Raw genomic sequence first — 22,237 nt, 5'->3', positions numbered from 1 at the left:
TTTTTTAAAAAGAAAAATGTTGATTTTCACTATCATATCATTCCAATCATATAATTGTCTACTAAATAACATTACTAATGCTAAACCACAAAGAGGGATAACATGAAACCATTGATCCTGCCCGTTTTTTGCTACTAGAATGGCCAAGATTTGCTTCAATCATTTGGCTGGAAAAAAGTGCATAAACAAATAAGAAGACACAATTTTCCTTTTTCCTCTCATACTAGCTCTAGCGAATCATAAAGGGCCATAGAGTATATAAACAACTCTTAAAATACCAGTGCTTTCCAAAAAAATCATCTGTATAATAGACTTCTATCATTCTAAGCAATTCAAAAAAACATATGTACTTGAATAGCTCGGTAAGATGCAAGGACATTTCCAACATCAAATCTAGCAATTAACTAGAGTGTAATATAATTTAAGCTACAAAATTTCGTATTCTGAGAATTTGGAACTCACATGAGGATTCCTTCAGCATTATTAAGGGCTTTCTTCGCAATCTTAAACTTTTCCGTGACGGCATTATTGGCCTTTACAACATACTCCTTGATGAAAAACTCAATGCCACGCCTAAGACTTTCAAGCTCGGGGGTGACTGCCACACGTGTGAATATGTTCCAGATAAGCTTATCGGGATGCTCAAAAAGGGCCTCGAATAGCATTCGGAAATGCATAATCCTTTTTGGGGTGAGCACCTTGATATCATCCAGTTCTGCAGACTTCAAAACTGAGAGGGAGAGGGTGAAAGAGGAAACCATCTCTGCTACAAATTTTGCTAGGTGCATTGACCTAATGAGCTGCATTGACTCCAGCTCTTTGAAATGGTCCCAAAGGCAAAACTGAGAAATTATAACAGATAAAAAATGATTATGAAAATGATATGAAGAAAAACATCACTCGGAAAGCACTATATTTTCAGAACGATAAAGAAATAAATTAAGAAAGAAAAAAGAAAAACAGAAAGCACTTTTGAAAGAGTTTATAATGAATCAAAATTCATGGCATGTAAGCAGTAATGGCCCAACCAAATTTCAGACTTCAAAAATATAAACTGAAGTCATAGCACAAGGATCAAAATAGCAACCATAAGAGAACTTTTTGCTTATAGAACATAATCTGGCTATGAGAGAGGCTCTTTAAAGAGTAGCAGTAGATTCTAAATATGGTAGCTCATGGGGTGGGTACAGTTCTAATGATGTTAATGGGTCATATGGGGTTGGTCTTTGAAAAAATATCAGGAGACTCTGGAGGAACTTTTCTAGATATAATAGTTTTGCAATGGGTGACGGTTCCAAGATTAGATTTTGACATCACATGTGGTATTGGGCCAGACCCTTAAGGTTGCTTCTATGAAGTTCTTCAGAATTTTTCACTTTAAGGATGCTTTCATGGCAGAAATTGACAGCTTTCTAGTGACTCTCATTAGTGGAACGTTAATTTTATCAGAGCGATGCATGACTGGAAGGTGGATTTCTTCACCTCATTCTTCAATTTGTTGTATTCCATCAAACTGAGACCAAACAAGAAAGACAAGCTTTGTCGGATCTCTTCCAGGAGAGGTTTATTTGATGTTAGATCATTCTATAATGTCATAATTTTTTTTTTTTTGATAAGTAATGATGATATATAAAAAGATCGCAGAGGGGCACAACCCACATACACAGGAAGTATAAACAGAGAGCGCCTAGGAGGGAGAAAAATGAAAAAGAAACTCAGAGAAACTAATCACTAAAGGAGCTAGCCAAACGGCCGTCCAAGAGTAAAGAGTAAAAAAGAAAAAATGAGTCAATTCCTCTATGGTCCTAGTGGAATTTTCAAAACATCTAACATTTCTTTCATTCCAATTACACCCCATGACATTTCTCTTTTTCCTTGCAAGAGTATATGGCGGCATAAAATCCCATTGAGAATGGCTTTCTTCGCCTGATTAGCCATTTTAGGAAAGAGCCTCACTATAGAAAACTTAAGGAAGCGGAATCTCCTAATGGTAGATTGGTGTTGCCTATACAAGAAGGGTGGGGAAACTGTAAATTACCTATTCCACTGTGAGATTACTAGTGGGTTATAGAATTCTGATTTGATCTTTTTGGGTTAGAGTGGGTTATGCCTTGATGAGTGGCGGATATCTCTGCATATTAAAGAGGACAATTTGATAGTGTTCAGAGTGCAACAGTGTGGAAGTGTTCAGAGTGCAACAGTGTGGAAGATGACCCCACCTTACTTAATGTGGTGTATTTGGAGAGAAATGAAAAAGTTAAGAAAATCATGAGAGGACGATGGTAAAGCTAGGCCTTCTTCAAAACCCTTTACCAATGGACAGCTGCCTACGATTGTCTTCATGTTTCTATTTTTCTGATTTTCTTGATCTTTTGTCTTTTTCTAGTTAGATGTTGTATTCTTTATGTGTACTTAGGTTGCGTAATTTTGCTTTTTAATTAAATTTGTTTACTTCAAAAAAAAAAAAAAGAAAGTTGACATTCAAAAAGAACACAATTAATTCTATGGTCAACGAATAGTGCACACGAATTAGTACGATTAGTGAGAAATTTGAGTCACAATTAGTTTCACAAAAAGTTCGGCATCCTATGGAAATTGAATGGCTCCATTTTGATTAAGCAAACGACCAGGCAAAATGAATGATAATGGCCACTAGTAAGTCGTAAGGAAGAAATGAATCATCTGAAAAGTCATAAGAAAATCTTGGAAGTGTCTCGCAAATACTTCCTAATTAGGATGCATATTAGTTTATTATACTATTGATTATGTAAGCCTCAGTATAGCTTGGATTTTGTTAAAATTTTCCTTCCACTTGATAAATAAAATGTAAATCTAAATAAGAGGGGTGGGATTCTAAGTGTATAAGATGAGTGATTGAAAATATCATATGGTGCTTTGAGTAATAAAAGAGGAACCATGTCTAAAAAGGAAGAAATAATATATTCTCAAAGAGAAAGGAAGTTTTTGTCATGTTTGCAGTTTGCACAACTTGGAAGAAGTCAAGGGGGGTATTTGCCATGTTTTCCCCTAAATTCTATACGAGAGTCATCCTAATCAAAATATAGAGAGAAAGAACACCTGTAAAGTGAACTTGTGGTTTTTGTCATGCTCGCACAACTTGGAAGCAAGAACAGTGTAATACTTGTTAAACACTTTCTCCTGTAAACAGCACTCTACAAGAACGCGCAGGATCTCTCTGTCCTGTGAACAAATTGAAAGTCAAATGTCAGAAAATGAAAGAAGACAGTTAAAAAAGAGGAGGAAAAAATAAATAAAATAAAAGATCAAAAGGTACCCACCCGCTTCCCATGTAAATCCAACCTTAGAAGCTTCTCAAAAGCATCAATATAGTCCTCCCCACTCATGATTACGCAAAAGATTGCCTTTCTGGCATCTGTGTTCATCCTCTGTGCAGCAGCAAGCTGCAGCATTTTTTGGGCTTCAAGAACCTCTTTATCTATTGTGCTGGCAACCTCTTCAACCTTGTCCATTGTGGAAGCCATATCACCAGACAACCACCATTGGCCCTTCTTGTCAGGATCAAGAAGCTTGCTCCATTTGAGCCCTCTAATTAAAACGTCTTCAACTCTTAACTGAAAATAATAATATATATATGAAAATAAAGAAATAACTAAGAATACTAAAATGTCACGCGAATCATATAAATGGAGAAGTTGATTCAATATCTAAGAAACTACATTGAGACACTTTTTGTTTCATAGTGGGAAGGTTATCATAACTTCCTTTTATCCCGAGTGTCCATGAGCCATCCCCAATATCAAGACATCCTGGCATACATAATAGTCTACTAGGCTAATGAAAGATAGAAGGCACCTTAGAGTCATATACTCTAGTCATAGTTACTCTTTAGGGACTTTCATTCCATTAAGCCAGCAAGTTGATATCTTCAACCAAAACATGTGAGGAAGTACAGGAGAGTTTTGGCTGATACAAGAGTAAAGTATTGTACAGAGTTGTTTTTCATCGAGTAGTTTGTGGTTGGTTTTATGGTTTCAACCTCCAGTTGAAAGAAAACCCTTTGCAAGGGTTACCAGGATGCTCCTCCTCAACATCTTGGCAACCGGTGACAAACAAGATAAGCCTCACTTTGTTCATACATCACTTGAAAGTATTTTGAAAATCAAGATATACATTCATTCAATTGCAGTAGACAATAACCCGTAGGATAGATAGATTACATAGCTTCTACTTTCTTTTGCTATTTTTTCACATGATTTTCTGTAACTGTAAAATACAAGTGTAACCCCTTTGTGTAAAACATAATGTGTATTGGGTAAGCCGAAAGGTACCAACAAGCTTAATAGAATGTCTTAACTATGATGGGAATCTGTAAATGTAAGAGAAATTGGGGTGAATCTCCTTCTGCCTTCATTCCATTCTTCGAAATATATAAGAAATGTGGTTATACAGCTCATAACATCTCACCTACAAGTTCTAGAAACTTCTAGAAGGAAACTCCTATCATTCTAACACTTCCCCCTCAAGCTAGAGCATATGCTCAATTTGGAATAAACAAACTCTAATACTCCCCCTCAAGTTGGAACATCTTAGAACACACAAACACAAAGACGGACTTTATAAATAAACATTAACAAAAAAAAAAAATGCACTAAACCGAACATTAAAAAAAAGCAAAAATTCCACTAAAACACCTACACCAATAAAACATTCTCAAAAATGCCAACTCCGATCGGATCTTGCCGCAAAACCAAGGGGCCAGTCGGATCCCATTAGAAAACTCAAAGATCCGGTTAGATCTCACTACAAGACACCAAAGCCGGCCAGATCTTACTGGAAAACACGAGGCTGGTTGGATCTCGCCGCAAAACACTAAGGCTGTTCCAATCTCACTACAAAACACCAAAGCCGATCAGATCTCACCACAAAACACAAAGGGTGGTTGGATCTCGCTGAAAACACAAATGACGGTTGAATCTTGTCGGAAATGTGGTCTTAAAACATCAAACTACACCAATATTGTGACATCCCACATCGCCTAGTAGGGGTGTCAAAAATTACCAAGAAACCGAAAACCGAAACCGGAACCGAAAAACCGGGAAACCACGGACCCGGTTCCGGTTCCGGTTGGGAAAAACCAAAAACCGGATTCCCCAGTTCCGGTACCCGGTTATTACCGGGTTACCGGTAATAACTATATATAAATATACACTAGTTACTTCTGTTATATTCTAGCAGACATCTTTGGTCTGCATGCTCTCTTCCACTCTCGCCTGAGTACAGGCGCGTGGGTGGCGCGTGTTCACTGTTTGGGGGTCTAGATTGTTAGTTGGTTTGGCTAGCGTTATGGCTACGTCGAGAAAATGGATTGTGGAGTCCAAAACTTTTGAGTTGCTGATTAAGAGTGGGGCTTCAGGGGTGAGGTTGTTTGAAAGAAGCAACAGGAAACAAAAAACCATCTTTCTGCAGAAGGATGAGGTGCTATGGATGGCACGTATTATAGAGGACTTAGTGGCGGTGGATTCTTCTGAGGTTTTTTGGGACCAATCCAGAGCAGGGTATCCGCGGATAATCGCACAGAAATGTGCCAACAGACATGGGAGGTTCTTGACAGTAGAAGAATATGATGGTAGGCATAGGAGGGGCTCGATCATTGTACCAGAAGGGCGTTATGGCCAAGGTTGGACACGTCTCATTTCGGAGATACGGATGGCTAAGTCTTCCCTGTGTGGGTCTAAGGAAGTCAGGGAAGTTAATAAGGTTTTTGTCAATGGTGGAAGAAGAAGGAGCTATGTGGAAGTTTTGGGGTCTTCGTTGCAGCCGACAGAGGAATGTTTCAATGACTTCGTCGAGCCAATAGCCAGGGTGCCAAGGTGGTTGAAGGAGGTTTCCACCGAAAAGGGTAAGCAAGTTCAGCTCTCAACTATTCTGGAGGGTGGGCACAAGCCCTCAATTCCGGCGAGGTCAGTCAATGACGGTAGGGAGGGTCCGGTAAAGAACCAGTCTCTTGGGGGGGAGGGAACGTGTAACCCAAAGGTAGGGGAACCATCGGGTGTCCACAGCGGAGCTCCGGCGAGCAGGTTTCCGTCTCCGGCGAGCAGGTCGATTTCCACGACGAGGCTGACAACTTCGATTTGTGGTGCTGATCACGTGAAGGGATGGGAGGGAGTAGGTAGCCACGACGTGCAGACATGGTTTCGTGTAAAAGAGGATCTAATAAATGCTAAGGATTCGTTGAGTAGATTGAGAGGCGAGCTGGAAGTGGGTCTTGACAGAATAGAACGTGCGATCAGGGTAGTGGAGGGCCTGAGCGCTTTCTCCAGGCCTGGTGGGTATTGTCATCATGGGCTAGCTGGAGGGGACAAACACAAGAAAGGAATGGCCCAGCCCAAGAAGGCTGTTAGGGGAAGGCCCAAGCATGGAAGGGGTGTTCAGCCGATTAAGATGTATTTCAGGAAGAAGGGAGCTCGGCCCGTGGGGAAAGAGGAGGCTTCGGTCAGTGGAACGAAGACGACTGGCGTGCCGGTCAGCTCGCCGGGAGACCCATTCGCTCCGGTGGGCATCGCCGGCAATCCCGCAAGCCCCGATGGTAGGTCGATGCACTGCGACAGGGAGGCCCACGTCAGTCCTGTTCTGCAGATCGCTTCTACACCTCCGGCAGAGGCGCCGACAGAGGTTGTCACGTCCAGCGAGGGGGCGGCGAGGAACTATCCGGCAGGGGATGGCGCTCCGGGAGATGATTTGATGGTGGGTTCCATGATTAAGGCTACGGCGATTTTGGACTTAAGTGTTCAAGCTCCGGGCTCCCTGGTTGGTGTGTCGGACTGCTCGATGGGAGGTCCTTATGCTCCGGCGGGTGTCACCGGTAACCCTGTTTGTCCCGAAGGTCGACTGTTGTCTTACGATAGGGAGGCCCATGTTGATTCTGTCCTGCAGTTAGCCTTCTCATCTCCGGCAGAGGTGGCGGAAAGGGGAGTTTTGCACAGTGAGGGGGCGGTGAGGAAAATTCTGGCTAGGGATGGCGCTTTGGGAGCTGATTCGATGATGGGTTCTTTGAACAAGGCTACGGCGACGAAGGATTCCCCAGGTAAGCCGCAGAGTTCTCAACCCAGAATTGCTGACCAAGGTGTTCTGAAGGGAGATTCGAGCATATCTGGTCCAGGAATTCTGGGCAAGCGGCCTGGTAAGGGGGTACCTTTGGAATTTTCTGGGTCTACTGCTGGAGACAGTGAGGAGGCCGGGAGGGAAAGTTTTTTGGGGAGCTACCCTGGTGAACAGCCTAGGGATGCTTCTGAGCTGGGCATTCTGGGTAAGGAGCCGGGGCTTTGCATAACACAGCAGGATAATTTGGAGGGAATTTCTAAAGCAGTGGAGGATTTAATTTCCCAGGAATCCTTTGTGCCAGAATCTGTTCAGGAGGAGCAGTTGGAGGTGCAGGAGAGGACTTTTATCATTGAGGCATGCAAAGAAGTTGGCCTATCTTGTGAAGGAGAGGAAGGTAAGCTTGAAGAGACCATAGGGATTCTAATGGCTGACAACAAGGACAAAGAAATGGAGAGGGCAGTGTGCACTCCTGTAATCAAAAAAGGTAAGAGGGAGCTCATTAACTTGCAGTCCTCTGTTAATTTCTTGGAGTCTTCGTCACGGGACAGGAATAAGGGGAGGGTCAGTCGTGTGAAATCATGAAGCTTAAAATTCTGTCATGGAATGTAAGAGGATTGAATGAGAGGGAAAAGAGGTTGAGGGTTAGGAATTTGCTTAGAAGTTGGAAGGCAGATGTTGTTTGTTTCCAAGAGACGAAGGTGGAATTTATTTCGTATAACTTAGTGAGGAGTTTATGGGGATGTCCGTATGTGGATTGGTGCTCCGTTCCTTCCAATGGGGCGTCGGGGGGCATTCTTCTCATGTGGGATAAGAGGGCTGTTGAGATGATAGACGTAGCGTTGGGTAGTTATGTGGCGGCTTGTTCCTTCAAGAATGTTGAGGATGGCTTTGTGTGGGCTTTTGCGGGGGTGTATGGACCCAACAGAGTCATTGCTAGGCGCTTTCTATGGGAGGAGTTGGCAGGGATCATGAGCTGTTGGGATGTGCCGTGGTGTATCGGTGGGGATTTCAATGCCACCCTCCATCCTAGTGAAAGGTCGAGGGGAGCACATTCGCGGTCGGCAATGAGGGATTTTGGTGATTTCATATCGGATCAGGGTCTCATGGATCTCCCCTTAGTGGGGGGAATTTCTACTTGGTCTAATAACAACTCTTGGTCTAGGATTGACCGCTTTCTTGTCTCCCCGGAGTGGGAAGCCCGCCATCCAGATTTGCGTCAGAAGAAGTTGCTACGGGCCTGTTCCGATCATGCCCCTATTATATTGGACTGTAATTCTCATGCGGGAGGTAAAAGGCCTTTCAAATTCGAGAACATGTGGCTCAAAGAGGAGGGTTTTGTGGACAAAGTGCGCAGTTGGTGGGATTCGTATCATTTCCAGGGCACTCCGAGCTTCATTATTTCCAAGAAGTTGCAAGCACTAAAGGGGGACATTAGGAGATGGAATGCTCAAGAGTTCGGCAATGTGGGGGCTAGTATTAAGGCTCGTATGGAAGATATCAAAGCTTTGGATAGGGTGGAGGAAGAGAGAGGTTTATCCACGGAGGAGATCGAGAAGAGAAGGGTGCTTGCTAGGGAGTTAGAAGTTTCCCTCCTTCAAGAAGAAATCAGCTGGAGGCAAAAATCTAGAGTCCGGTGGTTGAAAGAGGGTGACAAGTGTACCAAATTCTTCCATCGGATTGCTAATGCCAATAGAAGACAGAACTATATTGAGTCTCTGATCATTCATGGCACTGCTATTTCTGATCAAGAGGCTATTAGTAGTCACATTACTCGATTTTATAAGACGCTCTTCACAGAGACTCTTAGTTGGAGACCGAGGTTGGATAATCTTCATCTCGATATGTTGGAAGGGGAAGAGTCTTCTAGTCTGGAAGTTCCTTTTGAGGAAAGGGAGGTATGGGAGGTGGTCAAAAAGATGGATAGGGATAAGGCCCCAGGCCCGGATGGTTTTTCTATGGCTTTCTTTCAGGACTGCTGGGAGGTGATCAAAAAGGACATCATGGCTGTTTTTGTGGAGTTCTATGATCGAGGCAAGTTCGAAAAAAGTCTCAATGCTACATTCATTGCTCTTATTCCGAAGTCACATGGGGCATCCGATTTGAAGGACTTCCGTCCTATTAGCCTTGTGGGAGGGATTTATAAGATTATTGCGAAGGTGTTAGCCAATAGAATGAAGGGAGTCATGAACCGGGTCATTTCCAATCCGCAAAATGCGTTCGTCAAAGGAAGACAGATTTTGGATTCGGTGCTTATTGCCAATGAATGCCTGGACAGCCGGCTTAGATCTGGGGATCCCGGCCTCTTGTGTAAGTTGGATATGGAGAAGGCTTACGATCACTTGAATTGGAAGTTTCTACTCTACCTTTTAAAAAGGTGCGGTTTTGGTGAGAAATGGTGCTCTTGGATTGAACATTGTATCTCGTCGGTGAGGTTCTCGGTGTTGATCAATGGTTCACCTTCCGGTTTCTTTGGGAGTTCGCGTGGGGTCAGACAAGGCGACCCTCTTTCGCCTTTCTTGTTCATCATGGCCATGGAGGCTTTCAGTAGGATGATTGATGCCTCTATCAGTAGGGGTTTCATCAATGGTTTCTATGTGGGTGCCGGGGAGCATGGGCGGGTTTCTGTCTCCCATCTTCTCTTTGCTGATGATACGTTGGTGTTTTGTGGGGCATCATCTGAAAATGTCAGATTTATTAAAGCTATCATTATTGGTTTCGAGGCGGTCTCAGGGTTAAAAGTTAATCGGGCCAAGTCTGTTTTGGTTCCAGTCGGAGATTCGGTGGAGACGGTTGAGTTGGCTGGTGTTTTGGGTTGTGGTACTAGTTCTTTGCCCTTGAAGTACCTGGGTCTTCCGCTAGGGGCGTCTTTCAAGCAGTTGGCTATTTGGGATGGCATGTTGGAGAAAATTGCTCGAAGGTTGGCCCCTTGGAAGCGTTCTTATTTGTCCAAGGGGGCAAGGCTCACTCTCATCAAGAGCACTCTATCCAATCTCCCCACCTATCTTTTGTCTCTCTTTCCCATTCCTATTTCCGTGGCGAATCGGATTGAGAAGATTCAACGGGATTTTTTATGGGGGGGGTTCAAGGATGAGACTAAGTTCCATTTGGTAAGCTGGCATGAGGTGTGTTCTCCAATTGCTGAGGGAGGACTAGGGATTCGGAGTTTGCATCTTTTCAATCAAGCTCTCTTGGGGAAATGGTTATGGAGATTTGCAAATGAGGAAGGAGCTTGGTGGAGAAGTATTTTGGTGGCTAAGTATGGGGTGGTTTGGGGGGGTTGGCGCACCAAAGTTCCTCGTGGAACGCATGGGGTGGGGTTATGGAAACACATTTGTGGAGTTTGGAGGTCGTTTCGGGGTCACTTCCGATTAGATCCTGGTGTGGGAGGGAAGGTTAAATTTTGGGAGGATTGGTGGTGTGGTGAGACGTCTCTCAAGGATGCCTTCCCGGGTCTTTTTAATATTGCTTGCAACAAGGACGCTTCCATTGCGGATATCCGAGAGTGTGTAAACGGGATGGTTCACTGGAATGTTACTTTCACCCGCAGTATTCATGATTGGGAGGAGATGGCCTTAGCCTCTTTCTTCTCGCTCTTGTACTCGTCTTTGATTAGGGGGGAAGGGGAGGACCGGATGTGGTGGATTCACTCAAGCAAAGGGAAGTTTGAGGTCCGCTCTTTCTATAGGATGCTTGCCCTTAAGGTTCCTAATCACTTTCCGTGGAAAAGCATTTGGCGTACCAAGGCTCCTTTGAGAGTAGCGTTTTTTGCATGGGCGGCTGCCCTTGGGAAACCTCTCACGTTGGACAATGTTCGGAAGAGAGGCATCGTTGTGATTAATCGATGTTGTATGTGTGAGGCGGATGGGGAGTCCGTGGATCATCTCTTTCTTCATTGTGTAGTCGCACGGAAGTTGTGGGATGTTATCTTTTCTCGCTTTAACATGTGTTGGGTTATGCCTAGAAGTGTAAAAGAGATGTTCGCTAGTTGGTGGGCGGGTGGGAGAACGAGTAGTGCGGTGGTTTGGAAGATGGCTCCCCTTTGTCTCCTTTGGTGCCTCTGGAAGGAAAGGAATGCGAGATGCTTCGAAGATGCGTCGAGGAATCTAGAGGACCTTATTCTTTTCTTTTTGTACACCTTATTCACTTGGACTTCAGGCTGGCTTGCTCCTTTAGTGATCAACTTTTCTGATTTTCTCCTTATGTTCTCTTCTTCTTTCTCCCCTACTTAGTCGCTCTCTTGTATACTTCCTGTGTACTTGGGTTGCGCCCCTCTGCGCTCTTTTAATGCATTATTACTTATCAAAAAAAAAATAAATATACACTAGTTCGATTTGCCAAACAATAAAATTGAGGTCTGACTTGTCTGGGTGCAATTTGCGATCAATGTATTTCTTCTAGGAAGCCAAATTTGTCAAAAACGTTTCAGGTATGTAGTCAAACTTTTATACTTATATTGCTCTTGAAAAAGCCTTTTCAACAATGAATATTGTTAAAAATTGTTTACGTGACCGAATGAGAGATAAGTGAATGAATGATTGTCTAGTTATGTACATTGAGAAAGATATATTCAAGACTATCAACAATGAATAAATCATACAGCAATTTCAAACTATGAAAACTCGACGAACGCAATTGATTAAATTAACGCACTAGGCGTCACAAAATAATTTGGAAGTTATATTTACATGTTTTAAACAATAATTAAATTTTGTTGAATTGTTTATTTATTTCATTAGTTATATTCTTTAATTAATTTTTGTTTAACTTTTGTTTTTCATTCATTAAAAATAACTATAAATAAATTGCCCCCTCTGAACCAAAATCCTAACTCCGCCACTGTTTATAAGGTTTGAAGAAGGAAAGGTAAATTCAACGTTCACAGACAGGAAAAAAACAGTTATTTATATGCATTTTATACTAATGTTACAATAAAAAGCATGCAGAAAACAAAAAAAAACAGCATTAGGCTGGCTGCATTTCTTGTATACTTTTTGTGTATGAGGGCTTTGCCTCTTCTTCCAATAAATTATTATTCATCCAAAAAAAAAAAAAAGAGCATAGCAATACAAAATCTTAGGTCTCACTAGAGCTTCTTATTGTTAAAGTATCTCGTCCAGAAGACTTGATGGACCCCCATCATGAAAACACAAATACGAGGGCAGAAATCTGCTAAGACTTTTCATTCAACAATTGTTTTAATGTTTCTAATAGACTAAACTATATAGAAGCAAAATACAGGAGAAAAAAAGAAGAGATTTTATAAAATACAAACTCCTAGCTAAAAATCTTTCTTATTAGTAAGTAAGATCCAAACAGACACAAACAAAGTTCAAAAGACCTCGTTACCGAGTAGTACCAACTACGACAACAAATCATCAATGTTTCTATAATTATCACAATTCCTAAATTTAGAATATACTTTTTTTTTAATAAGTAAATTTTTGTCCCCAAGAAAAAGGGAATGGGAGATCGAATTAATAACCTTTACTTCATGAAACGTGGTCCTAAGCCGATTAAGCTAGTCCTTAGGACACAACAATAACTAGACAAAAAAGCATTCCAATATATATGTGCGCATGCATATTTATGGATTAGGTCCAAGTAACACCAACTGCATATGGAAGACAATCTACAGTGAACTAGACAATATTTTCTGATTGAAAGTTATTAATTGATGTAATATTGCAAGGTGTAATTTGAACCAAGCCCTATATATACAGATGCATACATATATGCATAGATATACAAAGTTACTTAATTCCTTCATGTCTTTGGAGAGCAAGGAATTCAATAGCGAGGCCGAAACCTTTGTTCTTGAGATCTCTTTATTATTAGACGGTGACTATCAACTCTCTTTTTTGAACATGCTGGAGTTCTTTAGTCTTTGAATTGTAAAAGTTAGATTTTGCTTCTCGGTGTTTCGTGTTTCTCTTATATACAACCCGTGTACTACAATTGCACCCTTCACTGCACTTTTTTGAATGCAAGTGATTGCTTACAGAAAAAATATATATATTATTAGTTCTTATTTTAATAGATTATAAAATAAGATCCATACTTCGATCAAATGATTTGATCTCAAATACCCTCTCCTACTGATCTTAGCTAGGATTTCATTTTGAATAACCTTCTGTAGACAATCCCCAAATTTTTCTCTTTCTTATGTTTCTTGAAGACGCTCCACAAAGACACTTAAGAAAAAGATGATGAATAAAATGTTAAAAAAGTGAAATAATTAACTAGCAAGACCTTTTGTAGCCATTTCTTTATCCGTGTGTGATGAGCAGGATCCTCTTTAGGCCTTTTCTTGTTGTTCTTGATGTCCAATATGGTTTCAAGCATGAACTCCATCTGCAAGCATTATCAATTATAATATTTGTGAATCAGGTAAAGAGAAAAGGAAAAAAAAAAAAAAAAAAAAAAAAAGTGAGAGAGAGAACATTTTTCATAATAAAACTAAAAGTTCTATAAGCTTACTCTCTTGCCGTTTATTTTTTCCTGGCCATCTCCAGAGGAGGCCTTCAACTCATTCACCCTATTTTGAACACTCTGAATAAAATTTTTCATTGCAACAGGATCATCACTCCTTATTTTCATTCCACAGCCTATACAGTTGATAACAGTTCATGTCAGACATGAGTAGCTGGCAGTAACATGCTATTACAAAAGATAGAACAGTCATGCCATGCTATTATTATATAGAAAGCCAAAAACCATAAATGAGGAGACCAAATATCAAAAGTTCAAAGAGGCTTACATTGTAAAGTTGTCAAGATGGTAGAGACATCAATCTCTGTTAATCGCTTGCTCAACATTATCAGGAAGTCACATATTAAATCACTGGGAACAAGAAGTACAGCTCTTAGAATGGGCTGTTATAATTTAAGATACATACTAACTAAGAAAGATGTCAGTAAAATGCCTATGCAAAGACACATCATTCGTCAAGCAACTACTAAATTGCACAAAGGTTGCACAAATTAGGGATTCCGCTACTCAGAAGTTGTTTCTGATGCAGAACATTTGCAAAACTCATAGATATATCATGCCACAACGTACTAAGAGATATTGCTATCATTTCAACAAAAGAGAAAACGACAATTGCTGATTCATTCTTTTCTTCTTCTGTGAAATGAAGCAATTTCAGTAGTACTGTCATGGATTACCCAGCCATGTGTCTTAACACAATCTAGTACTTTTAATGACTTTAAAGAAACCGATTTCACATTATGTTCACATTATAATATTGACACATGATAACCTACGCAAGAGGCATATTGTGGTGGTTGAGTGATATTGTATGTGCAAGAAGAGTGAGGAGTCCGTTGATCATCTTTTGCTTCATTGCGAAGTGGCAGGCGCATTGTGAAATTACATCTTTACATTGTTTGGGATAGAGTTATGCCGAGGCGGATATTGGATTTGTTTACATGTTGGGGTGGTTCAGTTGGGTGTAGTCTAGGAAAGGAAATATGGAGGATGGCTCCGTTGTGCGTAATGTGATGTATTTGGAGGGAGAGAAACGCACGGACATTTGAGGATGTTGAGCTTTCGATGGTCAAGTTGCGAAGGAATATGACTAATTTGTTGCATATGTGGAAGGTGGCACATAATCGAGTAGATGTTCCTACTTTAGCTGATTTCATGAACTTATTTTATTCTTCTACCTCTTAGGGGCTCATCTTTTGTATATGTACTAGGGTTGCGCCCCTCTGCACTTTATTAATGATATTGAAATTACTTATTAAAAAAAAAAAACATTTGCATACGTTCATCACATGATTCACTCCTTACCTAACGAAGCATGCATCTTAACATGTAATAGAAAGTTTTGATGAGCAGAAATTTGGCCATCCTAACAATTATGGTCTCATCCAGCAGTCCGCTTTATTTCACGTTATGATGTATACTTTTGGAGTACTCAGAATTTTATTTTTTTTTATTAACTTTATTACTCTAATATTTTTACAGAGTCAAGTGTCCAGGATAACATAAGTTACCTACCTTGAGCAAACTCCAAATATGTATAAATAGGAGAGCAAAAGAGTGACATTTCGCAAGGAAAGATTGTCTTCTCTGTGGTACTCATCCTGGGTACAAAGATAGACAATGTCTCAGTACATTTTCTAAAATCTTAGCAAAGGAACACCAAAACCATGAAATTCTCAAATGATTAAAATTCAAACAACTTGCAATTGCAGTAATGTAATCAATTCCTGTATCTACGGCACACCTCAAAACATTTAGCAAGGGAAGCCATAAGCTTTGCGCCGAAGTCAATTCCAACTAAACATGTTATCCCTGCAACAAAAGCACCAAAAACAGCAGCATACCTACACAAAGAGCACACAGCCAATGACTAAGACAAATAAAAGAAGAAAGGGAAAGCCTGATAAAGGGCCCAGTTTAATATCCACTTATGGACCAAATCTGACCAACACCCATTGTGAAATATTTTCAATTCATACAAGACCATGCAGCAAAATGGAACAAAATATTTTTTCAATTGTAACTGAAAGCTGCCATCTCGTACCATTTGTATAGGCAATTCAGCAAGTTTTGGATTAAAATATTCCACAGGGCCATAAGAAAAAACCAAAAAGAGACTTTTTATAATCAAAGAAACATTCATCCAGCAAAATACTTTTAATGGATATGGAATTCTGGTCCTTGGACCAACAGCTTACAAACTATCGCAAAGTGGACCAGGAGGTAGATATTAAATAGCTACAATTTTGAAATAAAATCAAGAGGCAAAGGCATCAAAGACAGTTAAGAATAGAAAAAATTTTGATTTTTTTTCTAAACTTACTGCCAAATCTACATTTTGAAGATGACAAAGCGAGAAGGGAAAACTAAGGAACTCTAGAGTTTCATTTGCAAAAGAGGAAAGGAGGGGAGCAAGGAATCTTTCATAGATAATAAAGATAACCAACCAAAAAGATCTGACATGACTTAGGATGAATAAGTTACAATATCTGGCAAAGAGCAATCTAAGAGAACTAAAATGTTCAAAACAGAACTTCAAGGAATTCTTTATATAGATAACACATTCAATGAACAAATAGACCATGGTTTTCCAATTCAATTTTTCCATCTGAAATGGACTCCACATTCTTAGATCTACCTGTTTCAATCAAAAGGATATATCTTTCTTGTTGAGATATCACAAGATTCTTATCAATCGTGAAGATTCTATTCAGATTTATTTGATCTTTTCCAATATTCAATATGACAAACATGAAAGCGAATTGAAATGGTAAGCCTTGTCTATACTACTTCTCTTTTGCCTAAGGTCGAATGAAGCTCTTTCTCTAATTATTTGTTTATTTAAAAATTTGAGGACTGGAAGACTTATTATAGCTAAAATTTCAATCAAGACCTGGTACAGAGAAATTAAGAGGAGGCGTGCATTCGCATGAAAAGCAGAGCCTTTGCAATGCTGTTCAACACATTCATTCCCAACCCAGATGGACTATGTATAAACACACACACACACACACATATATATTCCAAATAAATGAATTGAATTTTCATGTGGAAGATGTTAGGATAAAGAAGACACAACACACACACACACACACACACATATATATATATTCCAAATAAATAATTGAATTTTCATGTGGAAGAAGTTACGATAAAGAAGACACAGCTAAGAAACAGAAATCAAAGTAATGAAATGAACACTCTCCAGGCAGCACTATGTACTTAATCATTATCAACTATATTAAATTGGAAATGGCGTCAATCAGAGGTTGGAGAAAGAGAGGCAGATGAAGTGAAAATAAATAAACTCTTAACTGTTCATTGCCACGAGGACCTCCAGAACAAAATGCCAAAACCTCCTCGCTGATTATCTGTGAAGCAGCACTGCGAGCAATAGACTGCAGATGGGTTGAATCAGAGAGTAAAAGATGCAATTCTAGACCAACAACTGCATATAGATCTCACAGAAAAAATTATGGTGAAAAATGGACCAGAACTAATAGCAACTTTCAAGGTGCTGGATTAAGTGACTCCAAAGCAAGGATTAAGTGACTCCAAAGCAACTGCAGACTGCAGCTCCCAAGAACAGTGTTCCACCAGGACAGGTCTTATGGGTCAGATATGTTTAAAATCAAACCATTTTTTGAATGATATCACTCTTCTAATTTTTGTTGGTGAAACTAGAACCTAACCCCACCCGCTTCAACATCAGTGCCAGAGGAACTTATACGACAAGTTTATCATCATAATGGTTGCAGTAATCATTTCACATAATATAGAGATCTAGAATACAAGATAATGAACATTTAGAAAGAGTGTGCAAAAAACATTAAGGTATAAGAGGAATGGCATACAAGAAGGATTGTGGATATTTCCTCCGTCATTGATTCCACATTAGATTCAGACAACCTATTCAGAAGACCTGGAACAAGTTAAGGATAAGAAATTTAGAGAGCAAGTAGCAGTTCAGCTTTAAGGTAAAAAAAGCCTAGTTAAACATAAAATCACAGATTTCATACCCCGTACATGTCTGCGTATTTTGGTATACTCTTCTGACTCATTTCCTGAACGACCTCTCAAATGAGGTGCAACATATTTTCCATCTCCCTTCCCTGCGGGTACCTTGGCAGAAACTTCTTCTGACACCACTTCTCCACCACAAGGCTCAACCGGATTCAAAGCACCAATAGCTGTATCACCCACCTCATCACATTCTTGTACTGGCTCTGACAAATTTCTTTTCTTACGCTTCTTCCTTGAAGGCGCCTCAGCAGGACCTTCTTCTGACATGTGCGCATCTAATATTTTCACTGGTTCAGACACTCCAACACTAGAGTCACCTGCAACATCACTTTCTAGCCCTTGGTCCAATGACTTCCTCTTATTCTTCTTCTTCTTCTTCTTCTTACTTTTAGAGCTCTTGTCAGAAAATTCCTCGGCACCTGGGAGTTCTTCCTCCCCAAAAGAATCAATAATAGATGGGATTCCTTCAAATAATGAATTGATACCATCGTCCTCTCCTCTTAATTTTCCAACCTTCACCTTGAGTTTCTTAGCAAGTTTCCTTTCCAATTCCAAATCTTCCTTCGCCGATACAACATAATTTTGCATTTCCATTTCAAGATACTCCTCAAATTTCGTCCCTTTCGAATTTCTTTTGGAACCCTTCTTTCCATTCACCACCTGTGATGTACTAGAACCATTAAATTCCGAAGACACCAGCTTATCCTTAACCTCCATTGGCATGTTAGTTTTCTCCGAACTCTGATGTCTCTCAGAGTTACCATTTGGTTGCAAATATTCTCTCCCTTTGACATTGTTACCGAACAAATTATTCGGTATTTTTACGCTTTCTGAGTTTGAATTTCCAGACTTTTTCTTAAGCTTTTGATATTCCTATAAGCAAAAAATTCACATTACACAGAAGAATAAACACCTGCATAAATATCATCTGATTCCAAAGAAAAAAAATCAAAAATAAAAATAAATATGGTAGAAAAGAAAGCAATAAAACAACGACAAATTCTTTTACCTGATGTTGGAGCAGAGCTTGATGTTTCTTCGCTTTCTTTTCTAACCGAGCCTCTTTTCGCCTTTCTCGATGTGATTTCCCTTCCCATTTTTTCTCTGCAACGTGATTAAAGAACAAAATTAATACTACCTTCATCGTTTCTGAAAACTCAAAGCAACGTAGAAAATTGAACTCGAGTTAATAATCAGAACCATAAGATGCTCACCCATGCTTCCTAATTAAGCTTCCCAAACTTAGCAACTGTGAAAAAATAAAAAATAAAAAGACATGTTAGGCACGTTGCTAGTATGAAAATTGACCAATTGAAGCTCATGGCTAAACATTATTGTGATATTTTCTTCCCTTTCCAAAGCCGATTTTTCCCATCAACAAAAGAGAGGCCTAATTGGCGTAGCGGTGCTGTGGGTGCAGTGTGATTGGTGTGTTGGAAGTGTGGGTGGTGTAATGCAGGTTGAGTCTCTTGTCGTGAGCATACCGTGGAGGTGTTCACAGCTCCAAGCGGTCGTAGCGGTGCGAAGTTGTGGGTTGCTCGAGGAGGCTCGAACGCGGGGGTCTAAATGTGAGTAGCGCTATGTGGAGTGCAGTGTGGCTGCAGCGACAGAGGAGCCGTACGGTGTGCGGTGTGCAGCAGGGTGCAGTGACAGAGGAGCCGTGCCTCCGATTAGCGGAGCCATGCCTCCGATTGGCGAAGCCGTGCGTGTGTGCGGTTTGCAGCATGGGTGCAGCGTCAAAGGAGCGGTTTGCAGCATGGGTGCAGCGTCAAAGGAGCGGTTTGCAGCGTGCCCCCATCACCTCCAAAAATTTTTCATTACCTCCTGTATAATTTTTCTAGATGCTCTCTTTGCCTATGCTCAGTCATTCATCAAGGGGCACCGATAAACAAGATCACGAAGGTTGAAATCTTTGTGAAAATTTATCATTGCTCAGCCACCAACATGGTTTTTTTTTTTTTTCCCTTCAACTGTTGCTGTTTCCTAGTAAGGACATTAGGTCGAGTAATGCTTGGCGCAATCCAAATATCGGGGGGAAATCCGAACTGGCTCACATGGCATGGTGAGTGGACCATACCATGTCAGCCCACTTATTAAAAAAAAAAACAAACAAAAAAAAAAACGCAGATTTAGGTTACTCTTCTCTTCTCCTCTTCAATTCCAGCCAACGCCCCCTCTCTCCCTCTCGCTCGCTTCCTCCCTGCCAGAAAATCCTTGTCGCTGCTGGAGGATCCCCTCCGATGACAGCCTAGAAGCCCACTCTCCCTCCCTCGCACCTGTCACTCTAACTCCAGCGAAAGATCTCCGGCGACTCGAGAAGAAAATCGTTGGTTGGGCGTCGGCAAAGGATTTCAAAAATGCCAACACCCAATCATCATTTCATCTAATCACAAGGCGTCCTGTTCTTTCTCTCACAGAAACGGTAATGCGTGTTTTTCAGTCTGGGTTTCTTGATTTAGATCGGAATATGATTTGAAGGTTGATTTTTGTTGATGGGTAAGCCGTATTTAGGGTTTATGGGTAGCGTTATTTTTGCCCATGTGATCACTTTTGGTTTTGTAGGTTCACTTGGTAAAATGAATTTGATATCTTGATCTGTGTTTGTTTACTTTCATTTGGGTGTGCGATTATGTGTCATTTACAAGTATTGAAGTAACTTATTGTGAATTATTTTGTATGTAATATGTGTAGTCTTTACCCTTTTTTCTTGTCTTTTCATTGGGAAGTAACTTTGATTTTAATGTTTGAAGGTTACTGGCAAATCATTTATGCATTAATTTGTTTAGCTAATTTGAATTTTTCTTCTAATAACTGCTACATGGACTCGTGGAATGAGTGCAAAGTAGACTATTTGCACACATAGATTTCAATTGATGACGCTTCACCCCTCCAAGCTGGCCCCCAAAATGGTTTGTTAGGCATTTTTCTTCAAATCATTGTATTTTTTTCTCATTAGTATATTTTAATCATTATTTGTTGAATGTTGAATCAAAGTGAATGTTATTATTCACATTTCAACTATGTTAATTTTTTTTATTTATTTTTTTTTTTTTTTGGTATAGATGGGAATGAAATTGTGTGCATGATGTAGAGTCTGGCAATAAGGACAACACGTTCAAGTACAAGCTCTTAGATGGAGATGAATTTGTTGAGGAACCTAAGATAGGTATGGCGTTTAACTCCCTAGGAGAACTTATCTTATATTATAAGAAGTATTCCAAGAAAGAGGGTTTTGAGGTGGTCATAAAAAAGGAAACTACGAATGATAGTGGCTCCGTAATTCACATCACCCTAGCATGTGGTCGTCAAGGGAAAGCAAGAACCAAGTTAAGTAATACTTTTTCTAAGCCAAATACAACTACCAAAACTGAGTGTAAGGCCAACTTGAATGCAAAGTATGTTGAATCAAAGTGGTACGTGACTAGTGTATGCATTGACCATAATCATGGTTTAAGCCCAAGCAAAGCTACATACTTTAAAGGCTATAGGAATTTGGATTCTATCACTAAAAGAAAGCTTGAGGTAAATGATAGAGCTGATATTTCATTGAGTGGTTCAAGCGTGGACAAATTTAGTGGTTCATAACCCTATCTTGGTCTGTTATTATACATAACCAAAATAAAACCCCAAAATTAACCAACCTTTCATAAGCTATATTATAATTTTTAAAACTTTCAATTCTAAATGAGTAAAAAGAATGACTGCATATATCAGTTGTTGAAAAGGATGTCGTAGGTTTGCCTTTTTGCAGTTAGGTTTCAGAAGCTTCAAAATTTGACATGTAATGGGGATTTGTGGTGTGATTTAGTTCAGGTGTTGGGTTATCATTGTAATATAACTAAATCGATCTTGGGTGGTGCATAAGTTACTGACATACTAGAACCAGACCAAAGCAAAATCAATTTTAGATTAACTTCTGCCTGATTACAACTACTTTTGGATTTCCTGTTGAAAGATCAGTAGATCGTAATTGAAGGGAAAAAAATCAACTATTCAGACTCTTAACAAAAGATAACCCCAAAATTAACCTAAGAACCAGCCGGTGGAGGAGAGAGGACCACTTACCGCCGGTGGAGGAGAGAGAGAGCCTTCCCGGAGGTGGAGATTTTTGAGAACCTTTGCCGACGCCGAACCGGATAGTTCTCGAGTCGCCGGAGATCTTTTGCCGGAGTGAGAGAGACAGGTGCGAGGGAGGGAGAGCGGGAGAGGGAGAGTGGGCTTCTGGGCTGTCGTCGGAAGGGCTCCTCCGGCGGCGACAAGGATTTTCTGGCAGGGAGGAAGCGAGCGAGAGCGAGAGCGAGAGCGACAGGGAGAGAGGGGGCGTCGGCTGGAATTGAAGAGGAGTAACCTGCGCTTTTCGTTTTTTTTTTTTTTTTTTTTTTTAATAAGGGGGCTGACATGGCATGGTGAGAATTGAAGAGAAGAGGAGTAGGCAAATGTTAAAAGATAAACTTTTTTGTCTAATAAAAGTCTAATTTTTACCTTATTTTTTTAAAAAGGTTAAAAAAAATAAAAAAAAAAATGTCTTAAGCAGTCCTATTTATTTTTTGCCTTTTTTTTATTTAGTATTTTCTTTTTAAATGAAAAATAGTATTTTTCTTCATAATAATGACATTATTATAAAAAAATACTATTTGTTATT

General features: G+C 40.1%; 1 protein-coding gene across 2 annotated transcripts; it reads right to left on the bottom strand.

Annotated features, from left to right (window-relative positions):
- Positions 1-234: 234 nt before the first annotated feature.
- On the bottom strand, positions 235-21,750 carry LOC132191299 (MIF4G domain-containing protein / MA3 domain-containing protein). 2 transcript variants are annotated; one of them, XM_059606247.2, is made up of 14 exons: positions 21,661-21,750; positions 18,810-18,844; positions 18,605-18,699; positions 17,592-18,468; positions 17,427-17,494; positions 16,888-16,970; positions 15,317-15,416; positions 15,088-15,173; positions 13,841-13,923; positions 13,561-13,688; positions 13,333-13,434; positions 3,300-3,593; positions 3,079-3,201; positions 235-842 (listed from the first exon to the last, which is right to left on the bottom strand). In XM_059606247.2, exons 2-14 carry the CDS (start codon positions 18,811-18,813, stop codon positions 459-461), a joined length of 2,427 nt encoding a protein of 808 aa, XP_059462230.2. In that variant the 5' UTR covers positions 18,814-18,844; positions 21,661-21,750; the 3' UTR covers positions 235-458. The 2 variants fall into 2 exon arrangements, with proteins under 2 accessions (XP_059462230.2, XP_059462231.2); XM_059606248.2 differs by lacking the exon at positions 21,661-21,750 and adding an exon at positions 19,080-19,163.
- Positions 21,751-22,237: the final 487 nt, after the last annotated feature.

The sequence above is a fragment of the Corylus avellana genome, chromosome 10 (genome assembly GCF_965113065.1).
Source record: "Corylus avellana chromosome 10, dhCorAvel1.hap1.2, whole genome shotgun sequence".
Taxonomy (NCBI): Eukaryota; Viridiplantae; Streptophyta; class Magnoliopsida; order Fagales; family Betulaceae; genus Corylus; species Corylus avellana.
This window is presented reverse-complemented; position numbering and strand designations above follow the sequence as displayed.